The sequence below is a fragment of the Xyrauchen texanus genome, chromosome 25 (assembly GCF_025860055.1).
Source record: "Xyrauchen texanus isolate HMW12.3.18 chromosome 25, RBS_HiC_50CHRs, whole genome shotgun sequence".
NCBI lineage: Eukaryota > Metazoa > Chordata > Actinopteri > Cypriniformes > Catostomidae > Xyrauchen > Xyrauchen texanus.
Window position 1 is genome coordinate 16,245,735 of NC_068300.1, and position 13,714 is coordinate 16,259,448.

General features: G+C 36.8%; 1 protein-coding gene across 3 annotated transcripts in view; it reads left to right on the forward strand.

The window, feature by feature from the left end:
* LOC127619231 (calmodulin-binding transcription activator 1-like) overlaps window positions 1-13,714 on the forward strand; it is a 548,116-nt gene that overhangs the window by 514,088 nt on the left and 20,314 nt on the right. Inside the window, exon 1 of one of the 3 annotated variants that reach the window (XM_052092051.1) lies at window positions 2,767-2,979. The exons of the other annotated variants lie outside the window; for them this stretch is intronic. Within the exon in view, the coding sequence (XP_051948011.1) occupies window positions 2,907-2,979 (73 nt within the window). The 5' untranslated portion in view covers window positions 2,767-2,906. Of the gene's footprint in view, window positions 1-2,766; window positions 2,980-13,714 lie in introns of those variants that run through there. 3 annotated transcript variants of the gene reach the window in all.

Below are 13,714 nucleotides of genomic sequence, written 5' to 3' on the forward strand. Positions count from 1 at the left end.
CCTGAAAAATGTATGTTTCTTTTTTGCTGAGTTTACATTGTAGGATATTTAGGGGTTTATGGATTTAGACGGGATCCGTTAGCGTGCCCTCATTCTCACACCATTATATGTAAGGGAATTTAGGGTCTCGAAATATGTGAGCTTTGAACTAAATTAAACTGTCCTTATTGTACATTATTAGGTAATGAAATGTATAATGGAATTAGTCATGTTTGACAACCATTATAAATTATATAAATGACAAATAACTAGATTATTTGTTTTAATAGATTCTCCACCATTGAAATCGTAATACAACGTCTAGTTGTATCAGCTCACAATTTCTACTGTAAGGAATTAGCTTTAATAAGTGAATTATGATTAATTCACTTATTGGAGTGATATTATTCTCATGGCTTATTGAAAATAATATCACATGTATTTAGGTACAGCTTTGAAGCTAAATGTTTTAGAAACAGGGATTATTTATCAAAATATACCACAGTCAAGTCATCTTTGTATACAAAGTTTATTGCTATTCTAAACATAAATCTAATCTAACACATATATACATGAGACAGGTTGGTGAAAAGAGTGACAGAATGTGATATAAATTATCAGTACAGTGAAAATGAACATTGTGGAGTCTGTTGACAAAGCCTTAAGAACCATTTAACCTTATTTGTGTCTATATTGATTTGCTATCGGATTACCCAAAGTATTTAACTAATACACCAGCACTTTACAACATGCAAGTACATTTTCAATATTGTGCTCAGTGTTTCTTTGCATTCTTTGTGTTGCTTGGTTCCTGGCCGAAAGTTCGTTCCATCGTTGTTTTGGACCTCTGTAAGATCGAAGAGTTATTGTCTGTATGAATGATGAGGTTGGCTCTGAAGCGAGGCCTTCTCATGGGTGTGTGAACCATAGAGAGTGACAAGCTTTCTTGGGATGTCAAGTCTAAAGCAAAAATGTAAGCAATATGTTGGGTAAGGCTTCTTTTTCCAGATCAGATCACTTGAGCCACTTGTGAGATCGGGCAACTGGTATATCACCCACTCTTAGCACAGAGTACCGTAGTTTTAAAAATAATGTTATTAACCATTTTTTATTTTGTTCTAACCGGTTACCAATTGGAAAGGACGTTGTGGAATGCCATAACCTGAATAACAAAAAGTACAGTTTCTGTTCAGAGCTAAAGAAATGAAAAACATTTTGTTTTTAATCCCTGGTATGAACACAAGCACACCAATAAGTTGTTGTAAGGTGCGGAGTCCAAAAATGCCATCAACTATACGCAAAAAGGATCACACGCTTACTTTATGTGCCCAAAAAAGTATGTGTGCATCTCTTTTCTTATACATTGTTATAGCGATCATACATTTGTAATACTACAATGATGATAAATGTTTTCAAGAACTTACTATATTTTTATTCAGCTCAATGTTAGATTAACTTAATTAGGAAATGGGAAGTTAAGTGGATAAATAAGTGTGACTGAATTAGAGTGAGACATAATTTGGTTTACCTTAAAGTTGACTCCTGCTCTAAATCATGAAATAATGCATGGTCATATACCTACTATTTAGGTCAGAATCAATTTGCTGGTTGATGTTCTAAAGTTATTTACTGCATTTGCCAAAACAAATTTAACAGGTTAAGTTGTACAAAATGTCAGTAGACTGCACATCAAGTTATGCTTGTTAAATCTATCCTCACCAAGAAATTAGGTCTGGTTTGGATGGTGACAAGTAATCTGCAATGAAGTGGCAGAAAAGGGTCGTGTACACGCGGCTGCTGCAGATACGACGTGGCCGACTTGACAGTTGTTTCTCAGCAGAGGACCGTCGCTAAATCTTGCTAAACTCAGCTGCTGGCTTGTTTCTGCACTTGGCTGATGTTAATGCTGCGTTTACTGCACAGACTCTCACTCCCGTCCATTAAACCACAGCCTGTTTCTATATAGAGCACCACTGTCAAATAAAACGCTTTCGAGACAAACCTCTACGTCTGCTGTTTGACACTTCATTCATCGTTTTCTTTTAGCGGTATGCTCTGATTCTCTAATGGCACACAGCTGCCTGCCTTGATTTGTCATAATGCAGAATGGGGGCGGGGCTTTGCTTCTCTCTGCAGCATTGCAGGTACGAAGCCACAGGCTGGACAAAACATGTAGTATCAAGAGTCGTCGTGTACTGTAACCATGAGCAATATATTGTCTGCATGCCAGTGCGTTTTGGCCACCGATTGGCCGTGCGTCCATATTACGGTCATTATATGGTCAATCTATAAGGCATATATTCCAGCACATTGCCATATCCTGTTTTTGTATAAATAAAGAAAAATAGTCGTTCAGAATAGATGTGCAGTCATTTGTCTGACCGCGTAAAAATAAATAAATAAATTCCGAAACGCTTAGAAAGACTGTTCCATTCGATGAACCCTCATGGGGAAATGCACAAACCCGTCTTCTTTTGATAAATGTTTTGGAAAAACTGAGGCGAACGATGAAAGACAGCGCCACACTACGCGTTGACTTTCAATTCATATTTTCTACACTTCCTTTAGTTTTATATAGGGTTTTTGTTGTTGTTGTTGCTTTTAAAGTCTTCGTGGCTCGTGGAAAAACTAGGGCGTCTGTTTACCTGCGGCACGTGCACATTGTCTCCTCGCGCGGTGGGGGGTGGGGGGGTTAGTAGTGATTCAGTAAAGAGGGGCGGGGGGAGTACGAGAGTATTTGAGCGAGCTTTAGATTTCTCTTTTCTCTTGCACGTCGCTTCTCCACTTTCTTCTATTGTTAATGAGACCTTTTAGCACCGTACCCTAGTAAAAAAAAAAAAAAATCTCGCCCATTATTACTAAACATAAGGGGAATCAGCGTAGGTGAAACACGGCCATTTGGGACATTGTGGTCAGGATGCCGATGAATGACTGCTGTTCCTAAAGACACGGGGAACGTGTGCATTACAGAGGGACTCTCCATGGACAGTGAAATAGAAGGTTGGATATGTTTAAATGAACCTAGTGTCTGTGTATATATAGACGTGTCTCTGATTTGAGAAGTTACTACCTGTGCTTAGCCTACTTTTAAACCCAGTATGTAATTTCAATCTGTGGAAGACTAAGTTCTAGTGTGAGAATAGTCAGTTTCACCTTTTACATTTATACTCGTGTCTTTCCTTTGGAAATGTTCGCTAGATGTTTCAACAACACACGTATAAGTTGCTCATATAAGGATAAGTTGGTTTATGGTTAATTCGTTTTAACTGAATCTCGATCGAAGCGCTGCTTTTAGGCTACGTTAGTTTTTTTTTTTTTTTTTTTTTTTACAGTTCCCTTAACTGTCCCCTTATGTGCCAACTTCCAAAATCCACATAGGAACTCTGGTCTTCAACATACATTGCTGGGGTGGGAGTCTGTCCAGACTCATGTCGAACTTTATCGTTTCGGCTTGTTGGCAAAACGATAGTTACCTGAGGCAAATATAACATTTTTACAGTTTCACGCGCCGGCTCAGTCTCAAATCAATATTCAATTGATTAAACAATGTCAAAGATCTTCTTATTTGACACTACACTGCACCAAAATTACACATGGCAAAGTAGAGAATTCACATCATTTCTGAAGCTGTTATCATTTAGGGTCTTGCTGTAGTCGTGACCGGAGTGCCACTGTACATGTGTAAGAGTCGGTGTGTTCCACCGCGATAGCGCATAAGTGAGCTCGTGAAACATGCAAAACACGAAAAAAGTTGGACAACCGAGCTTTATATTGCTCATGGTGACGGTTCGTGGGAGGAAAATAAAAATTAAGAATCAATAGCCTTATGCTTGGTTCTTACAAAGTGTCCATGCTCGACAACCTGTTGATATGCTGAATTGAGAAGGTAGTGTAGTGTTCTCGTAGCTTCATCAACAACACCACAACTTTTTAAACATCTCTAAACAAGCATATTCGAACAGGTATCATCATTTTAGTAATTTAAGGGTTCTGTAGTTTTTAATGTGAGGGTTTCAGTAGTGCATCGTGAGTTTTGTTAATGATCAAAACATTGCAAACACTAAATTCACATGGCTTGTGCATTTTTATATTCCATGACTTTTTGCAACATTGTCATAACAAACATTGTACATTTACAATTGCTATTTTTTCATAAATGTATAACCAGAGGATTTTTCGATATTGTCATAAACTGTATTTTTCATGATTTTATTCCTACCACTAAAATGTACTCTTTTTCTAATGAGCTAAATTCAATTTAAGTTTAAATTTTAATTTAAGTTTAAAAAAATAGTTCACCTAAAATTAAAATTCTCTCATCAGTTACTCACCTTCATGCTATACCAGATGTGCATGACTTTCTTCTGCTGGACACAAATTTAGATTTTTAGAAGAATGTTTCAGCTCTGTAGGTTCATACAATGCAAGTGATGGTGACCAGACCTTTCAAGCTCCAAAAATCACATAAATTCAGCATAAAAGTATTCCTTATGACTCCAGTATTTTAATATATGTCTTCCTAAGCGATGCGGTCATGATGCATACACATCTGGGATGGCATAAGGGTGAGTAAATGATGAGATCATTTTTATTTTTGGGTGAACTATCCCTCTAATTGGTCTGAATGGATGCTTTCACTGAATTTGTCCTCATTTGGAGTACTGCAGGAGATATCATAACAATTTTGATCAGGTTGTTTAATAGAAAGCTCATGAAGGTCAGTTTGTTGTGAAAATAGATGTTACTGCAGCATATAACCACAGATTTTACCCTTACCTATTAAGACATGTAAGCTTCTTGTACAGTGCCAAACATTCTTGACTGATTGCTCACTTCCAGATCTTGCTGATCTTACTTATTAGATTTGAGAAACATGTTGATTCATATTATAATATATATTGCATTTCAAACTTGGTGTTTGATTAATGTACAGTATTTTTTCTGTGGTCTAGCTGTATACACATGTGTCTGGGTTGCTTTTAAGACTGGTTGTAAAAAAAAATATGAAATAAAAGAAATCCTTATATTATTTGTATAATAATATTATTTGTCATATCAAAGACAAATAATAAAAATCATGTTTACAATGTTGATTCAGGTACTTTGTAAAAAAAAAAATCTAATTTCAAACAGTAAAAATCCTGCTAATATTTTTTATCAACCCAGACAAGAATACTTTCTACTTTATTGCCTACTATCTAACACAGTGTGCCTCAAGGGTGTGATTGTTCATTAGTGTTATCTCAGACAGCATACTGAAATTGATTGAAAATAAGATTTGTTAAAGCTTGAGCTTAAGTCTATTTTTTAAAAGAATGATAAGCCAGTCGAGGCACTGGAAATGAAGGTATTATATGAGGAAATGACAGAAGATATGCTGATAAAATAATAACAAGGAACCAAATCAAACTGCTGATGAACACATTTTTACTGTAAAGTTTATCACTGAAAAATATTCAAAATTGTATACTGTGGTCAGCATTTCTGCAGGTTGTTTTGTGCGCCATGTCAGAATTATGACAGCAAAGGCTGAGCAAAATGTAGCTGACTCGCATGAACAGTAAAGTCATAACTATGAATCTTTTCTGGATTTCTTTTGTGGACTTGATCATAAAAAAAGTCTTTTAACGATTCAGAAAACCGCAATAATATGTATAGCATTTATAATTTATTTGTCAGGCCCTTAAGCCTAGCACGATAAATGGTTTCATTTGTGCATGGATAAACAGCGTCAAACAAAGGCACAAAAAGTAGGAGATTTAACCAGGGCATGTCTTGGAGGATGGGTAAAGCAGTTAGCTCATGGAGAAACCCACCCCTGATTTAATTTGATTTACTGCTTGTTTGTATGGATATTAAATTGTGGGGATCCATTCAACCAGAAAGAGACAGCAGTAAAGGTTGCTCAAGTCCATGCAGTGTTCTGGGTAGCTGGTCAACTTATATGCAACTAAAAGATCTTTTTGTGCCACACACAAGAAGATTAGTTAAAGCTGAAGTGTGTAACTTTTTCTGTGTTAAAGTTAGAGCTGTCAAAATGAACGCTTTAAAGCATGGGATTAATTTAAAACATTTAATAGGTGAATTTTTCTTAATCGCAGTTAACACATTTACCATTAATAAAGCAAAAGCCAGCATAAACACTGGTCGGACCAGGGTGGAACCTCACAAACGTTATTTGTGTTGATGTGTTCACCCGGAGTTATTACACTGACACACCCAACATAACACACCCAACAGAGATTCTGTGTCAATGATGGAGAAAAGTTCTCTTAACTAGTTTGTTGTACAAAACAAGCCCAGATGGGACTGGTGACAGAAATCAAGTACTTTACAGCTTGTGCAATTTAATTACCACAGAAGCATGGCAAGTTTTAAATATGACAAAAATGTTGTCTGCAGTGCTTTACATGTGGAGTTCAAAGTGGTACTCGACACTGGCAATGACGCTCTGATGCGAATAATGAACATGACTTTACAATTGTTGTAGCACAGCAGATAGACACAGTCTGCCAACAGATTAAATATTTCGGAGGATGAGATTTTAAGAGATTAAATGTCTATAGCAATAAATATACAATCTATGGAGGGGCTAGTTCTTTTCATTATTCATCCTCCCACTTAAACTTTGGGAAACGTTTAATGTTACTTGAATTGGTGCTATTTTAAGGCATTTCTTTTATATTGTGGAAGGCTTTATTTAAAATGTTAATAAAGCATTATGTTGTTACTAGGGCTGTCAATCGATACAATTTTTTAATCGAATTAATTACACGGCGTCCCGATTAATTAATCGCCTATACAAATATTTGCTGAGAAAGCCCCTCATATAACAATAATTCAATATATAATGATTATACATATTTATATCAATATATAATTATACATAGTGTGTATATATATATATATATATATATATATATATATATATATATATATATATATATATATATATATATATATATATATATATATATATATATATTTTTTTTTGTTTTTTGTTTTTTCAGATAATTGAAATGCATTGCATTCTTGTAGCAAAAGAGTTAATCATTGATAAGACAATACAAAAAGCGGCTTTAGAATACAATGTATTGTTTACTACCATATTATTACTCGTAAGTCAATCATTGGCACACAATCCATTTCACAAGTGAATTTGTCAATCAGTTTGAGATTTATTATGAGGGCTTGTTAAAGGACCCATCAATTTACACCTGCGTCAGACATGCTTGTGTAGTGTCTCTGGTGCATTGCGTCATAAACATAAAATGTTTAGGTCACTGTGTCAAGTTAAATATAGTTTAATACTCAATCTTTAAACACATCTTGAGATCCCTTAGTTCGCATTTGCACTCCTTCAAGTGTTTTAAACGTAACGCATGTTTGTGTTGTTCTGCCTCCTGAAGTGATTTCCTCACTATATAAACTGTGCGTTGGTCATACAGCTGAAATTTCACTTACTGCCCTCTGGAGTAAACGGGTGGTACTACAAGCTTGCATTCCACAGTCAGGTAATTTTCTTGAGATCAAGCTGCTTTATAAAGTCTTGGGGATCCAACTTGTGTGTAGGCTATCTCTAATCAGACAATTTCAGTTTCACAGCACTCCATCATAATGTAATGCTCACTCAGTGTTGATTTGCATTTAGTACAGCCTATCCAGTTCTCTTCCCTTCTCTCCTTATCGTTTATATACAACATTTGTATGGTTCCTCACAAATGAGTCTGTTTATCTTGAGTCAAACTTGAATCCAAAATGCCATGTCATGAGTCAGGCATGGAAAGGCTTCTTAGCAATCCCTGTGTTCCTCCAAGACTAGAATGCTTCGAGAAGGGTAACACACATGTTAACCCACTCAATCACTAGTAACCTTTGACTGCAAAGCAACATGTATGCAACAGTGAACTGCCTTTGCTGTCATGAATAAACATTTTATGCAAGAGCTGAGCTTTCTTACACAGCAGGTCAGATAGCTGAAGGCTCAGTACAGCACTGACTACAGGATTCTCAAAATTAGGGCAGAAGAGCTCAAACTGGGTTTTAAAAACTCCATTATTGCTGTTACACCTGGGAAAAGGGGAGTTATGTTTGTGTGAGTGTGCATGCAGTGACAGCATATAGCTCTCTGCAGCACTGGCAGTCAGTACTCGCTCGCGGCGCTTTTGAAGTCTAGACTGAAAAGGACTTGTTCCATGTACGCATTGCTGTTCTGGGACAGGATGCTCACTGAGGCCTCAGTGGTGGGTAATTGTGATGCCTGCAGTGGTATTCAGATAGAAAAGGACGGAAAATTTAAATGCGCTCATGTTTCCAAATGTGTACATTTAAATAGTAATTTAGCATTTATTTGTGGTGTTTCAAAACTACAATAATGAATATTGAATATAGATCTAAATCTTTATTACAAAAATGTTTTGATTTAGGAGTTAAGACTTATAGATGACTTGAAGTTTAACTTGCCTTACATTTCTTTGACATCTACTCTAGCACGTCAAAGTATGGTCAGTGTCTTTATTTTATAAACATCTTGTCAAATGTTACAGTGCAGGTGGAAAGGTTTTTTTTTTCAGCCCTTCTGTCTGTGCTGAACTTTAATTTAACAAGACAAAATCAGTGTTGACACCTCAATCTGCAACATCCAACAAGAGTTATATCTGCCACATCGCTGTCTGATCAGAGAGATACCTGTATATGGCAGACTCAAAGATCTTCTTGGCTAAAAAGGGTGTACTTTTGAAGTCTTGGATTTCTGCCCATTGCATTTGAGAAATTTGTTAAAGTAACATTAAGCCCCAACGACAGCATGTGATCTGTGTTGATTACAACAGACAAAAATGTAGCCCACATGCAATTCCCATGCTGGTCTAAGCTGGTTTATGCTGTTTAGTGCTAGTTTGGTGCTGGTGAATCTGGTCGACTAGTATTGGTTTTTGTTAATGCTGGTAAACCAAGGCAGTTTTGATGGTTAAGCAGGTCAAAAGCTTTTTTCGAACTCACACCACACCAGCATCCCGTAGTATGGGCCAGCATTCAAAACACAACATAGGCTATGTTGTTTTGTTGTTGTTTTTTTTGAGGAGGGAAGGCTTAAACATTATACATGTCAGCATGATACTACTGTCATAAAATCATGTATAGCCTGTAAACTCTGTAATTGTTATATGGTTATATGGTATCACACACGGATATCAGAAAGTGAAAATGTACATAAAGAAAATATCAATTCCACCCACAAGAATTACATAGATAAAGATGATTGAGGGGCCGTTCAGACCGAACATGTTTTTGCGTCTGTCCGCTTTGTTTTTCGGTTGTTTTCCTATGTAAACATATGCTAGATAGACGTTTTCGACAGTTGCACAGCATCTTGTGCAGGAGCGCTGTATTTCTTTATGCCGTGTCAAGATGCCTGAATTCTGCTCTATTAGTCCCACTGTAACTTCTTTAGTGCAAGGATGTGTTCGGTGTAAACAGACCCTTAGACTTCTGTTCAGTGCAAATAGCACACATTTCTGTGTAGAGGAATACATTTTTGCATATTAATAAAAATGTAATCCCATTTCTGCTTTTAATTACAATCCTCCGAAATACCTTGCCCCTTAAATATCCATAGTTGGCATATTGCTGTTTAAGGAATGGTTCCACAAAAATTAAAATTCTCTCATTATTCACTTATCCTGATGCCATCCCAGATGTGTATGACTGTCTTTCTTCAGCAGAACAAAAAGATTTTTAGAAGAAGATAGAGCTCTGTCAGGTCCTTATATTGGATGTACACAGGTGCCAGCATTTTGACGGTCCAAAAGTCACATTTAGGCAGCATAAAATCGATAAGTTTGTGTTTGTTGCTGGGAGGAAGTGCTTTTTAAAAGTTAATGTTTTAATTAGCAATGTATTTTTTACACAAACATATCGATTTTATGCTGCCCAAATTTGAATTTTGGACCATCAAAGTGCTTGCACAGGTGTACATCCATTATAAGGACCTGATTGAGCTCTATCTTCTTCTAAAAATCTTCATTTGTGTTCTTCTGAAGAAAGACAGTCATACACATCTGGAATGGCATCAAGTGAAAAATTAGAGAATTAAAATTTTTGGTGAACTATTCCTTAAACGCAATTCATGCTCAAACTGTGGGATGAGTTAAAATAATTGTCTGTTGTAATCAACAATATGCCACACTTGATTCATTTGTTTTGAAGCCTCAACATTCCTTTAAGTATGGAATAAACTATTAAACCTTAACGCTGCAATTACAGTTGTAGTTGTGCTTTTTTGCATGTTTTGAAGAATACATTTTATGCATTAACATACCAAGTAGTTCATTGTCCATAGCATGGACTGTTAATGTGCATCTGGATGTTTCCCTTTGGAGCGTGATAGGTCAGCCCTGAACTCCTGCTGGTTCATGTTCCAAGTCTGCTCTGTGAGAGATGAGAGAGTGAATGCAGATGGTGAGCTCAGCTTGGAGAGTCTCTGCCAATGGCACTCCCCCTCCTCTCCATTAAATATAAGCCTATATCAGCCAGCAAAGCCTAACTCAGGAAGGGGGTTCTCCAGCATTCCATCATTTAGGAGAGCTGGGGTATTATCCACCACCTGATGGACATGCATGGGATTTTGTGATGGCTGAATTAGAGGCTGTCTGAAGAGGCGGTCACACTACACTTCGAAGTCTATACAATCTGAATACGGGGGGCCAGAAACGCAAGCTCATGCGAACAGTATATATATAGAGAGAGTATATTTAAAATGTTTTGAATATAATATTATTTGTGATGTTTTACTTGCATCAGAAGGCCTCCCGCATGACATTTACATTTACGCATTTGGCAGACGCTTTTGTCCAAGCGACTTACAGTGCACTTATTACAGGGACAATCCCCCCGGAGCAACCTGGAGCTAAGTGCCTTGCTCAAGGACACAATGGTGGTGGCTGTGGGGAGCGAACCAGTGACCTTCTGATTAACAGTTATGTGCTTTAGACCACTAGGCCACCAACACTCCATCATATCCTGGTCTGTTGCGTTGTCTGAATAAAATGTGTGTGCTCAAACCTAGTGTGACCTCCCCTCTACACGTGGATCAGTAGCGCTATGTGTTAAGCAAATGGTCCTCCCTCTTTCCTGTGATAGGGTTTGTCAACATGCATTTGAAGCTTAATTGTTGAAGTTGGTTAGCATTTCAATATTGTCCCTGCTGGTTCACATATAGATTTTCAACTAGTCTGACAGTTATATGATGTCTGTCTTCCTTCTTATGAAATTTTTGGCCAGCACTATGTATCTATGTTTGGAATACCATACTACCATACTTCGCGTTATTTACTACTATGTCTGCAGTAGGCTAAACAATACATACTGTATTGCATACTGTATGTGCACTGTATGCACATTTTCTATATACATGAAAAACCTGGATAATGTACATTTGCCAAAATTTGCAGTATACAACAGAGCACACTGTGGAATACTGTATCCTACACTGCAATGCACTCGACTTCCATTGCCAGTGTGACCTGAATGTAATAACAGCCATGATTTATAACATCATTTTTTCATTATTTTATTGGTGTATTCATGAGCTAAGATGTTTTAACGCATAATTGGACTACAAATGCTAAATAAATAATTACATTTCTGAGATAACTTTACACCACTTGCTGAATGTTGATTACCAGAAAAAAAATATTTTGGCTTGTCTGTACTTTTTTATAAATAAATAAAAAGCAAAATCTAGGTTACAGTGATGCATTAACAATTGAAGTTAATTTTGCCAATTTCTGAAGGATTTAAATGTAGAATTGATCACCTTAAAATTTCATAAAAGTTTGTACAATAAAACTTATGTATTATTTGAGCTGTAAAGTTGTTTATATCAGCTTTATATGGTAGTTTTAAGGTTTACAGTATTGCATCGTCATGGCAATGAAGCTGTAAAATTGGATATAACTTAACAAAAAAAGGTTAATTAGTAATTTTAACACACTAAAATCACGTTAACACCCATATTGTTTACGTCTTGTAGCTACTAAATACTTTTGAAACTGAATGGCCCCATTCACTTTCATTTTAAGTTTCTCACTGCAACCCAGGCTTTTGCAATTTTTAAAGTAAAGGAGGGACAAGTCGAAGTTAATTTTCCTGGTAATCAACATTATGCCAGAAATTCTGACGATTGAGCTTAACTTGTTGTAAGCCCGGAATGTTCCTTTAAACATACATGTAATGAGATCGTGTGACAACAATCCCTCATGTTTGAAATGTTTATCAAATACTTTTTTTATAGTATACAGTGTATACTGCGAATTAGGCAGCACTCCAGTATTCCATTCTGAACATATCCTACTGTATGTATGTTTATACATAAAAGCGAGCATTGTTTATCTTATCTAATGGATACTGTAAATGCCTAAGTTCCTCTGAGCAATCACACTCAAAGGCCATTTACATTTTGACACAGCAGGTACGCCCACAGAGAGCATAAATTAACTTCCATAGAATTAGATATTAATGGAGTACATTATTGCAGTTGTTTATTGCAATAATAGACCATGTGAGTGCAGACCACGTGTTTGGCCTGTGAGCACCCATAACTACATACTCAGCATTATCAGACAATGAAAAGTGAGGTAGACCATGTGAGACTCCGCTATCCTATTTTGGGGAAAGACAGGACATTAATATATCTGTGATAATTCCAGGTGTGTGTAACGTGTTAATGTTTGTGTATATGTGTGTGTTTGTCTGTGTTGGAGACAGAATCCTCAAAGGTACAAAAGAAGTTCCTGAACTGAAAATAAACACACACGCTTAGACTTTCAGTTCTGCCTGACTCATCAAGTCTCCCACAGGAATAAATTGTGAATAGACCCTTAATGAAGTTCTGATCTCATTGAGCTGTCTATCTCTCTCTCTCTCTCTCTCTCTCTCTCTCTCTCTCTCTCTCTCTCTCAGCCATTTCCGCCCCGGAATATCTCATCTCACATACACATTGTATGTCTGATGTCCATGAACGTGAGTCATTGCCCATTAGTCATTCTGAGGACAGGGAAGAAAGTTGAAGAAAGAAGGTTGTGGTTAAAGGTTGTGTTGAGTCCTTCTCAAAGGCAGTTGCAGATGTTGAGAGATGCTTAAACATGAGCTGGATGCAGTTTAAGTCAGCTGTAATAGAGAAATCTCTGGAGAGAACAGCATGATGACATGATGTCTTAGAGGTGACTAAACGGCATAGTTAACCCAAAAATAAAAATGATGTCATCATTTACTCACCCTTGTGTCATTCCAAACCTGTATGAAGTTCTTTCTTCCGTCGAACACAAAAGGAGATATTAGACTGAGTGACAGCCTCAGTCACCATTCACTTTCATTGCATCCCATACAATCAAAATGAATGGTGACCGAGGCTTTCATTCAGCCTAATATCTTTTGTGTTCCATGGAAAAAAGAAAGTATTGTGAGTGTGTAACAACATAAGGGTGATTAAATGAGTTAATCACTTTGCTGAAAAAATGTCTTAAACCAGACTGAGCTGGTTTCTCAGTTGTTCAGGCTGGGAGACCAGCTGACCGATCAGCTAAAACAGCTGAGCAATAGCTTTGGCAGCCTGGGAGACCAGCAAATCTAGGTCACACTAGAGTTTGAACGTGCAAAAATTTTTCGGACAACATAACGGACCAGGAGATGATGTCACTTGGGAGGGCTTCTTGTTTTACTAAATAAAATTTCCCAA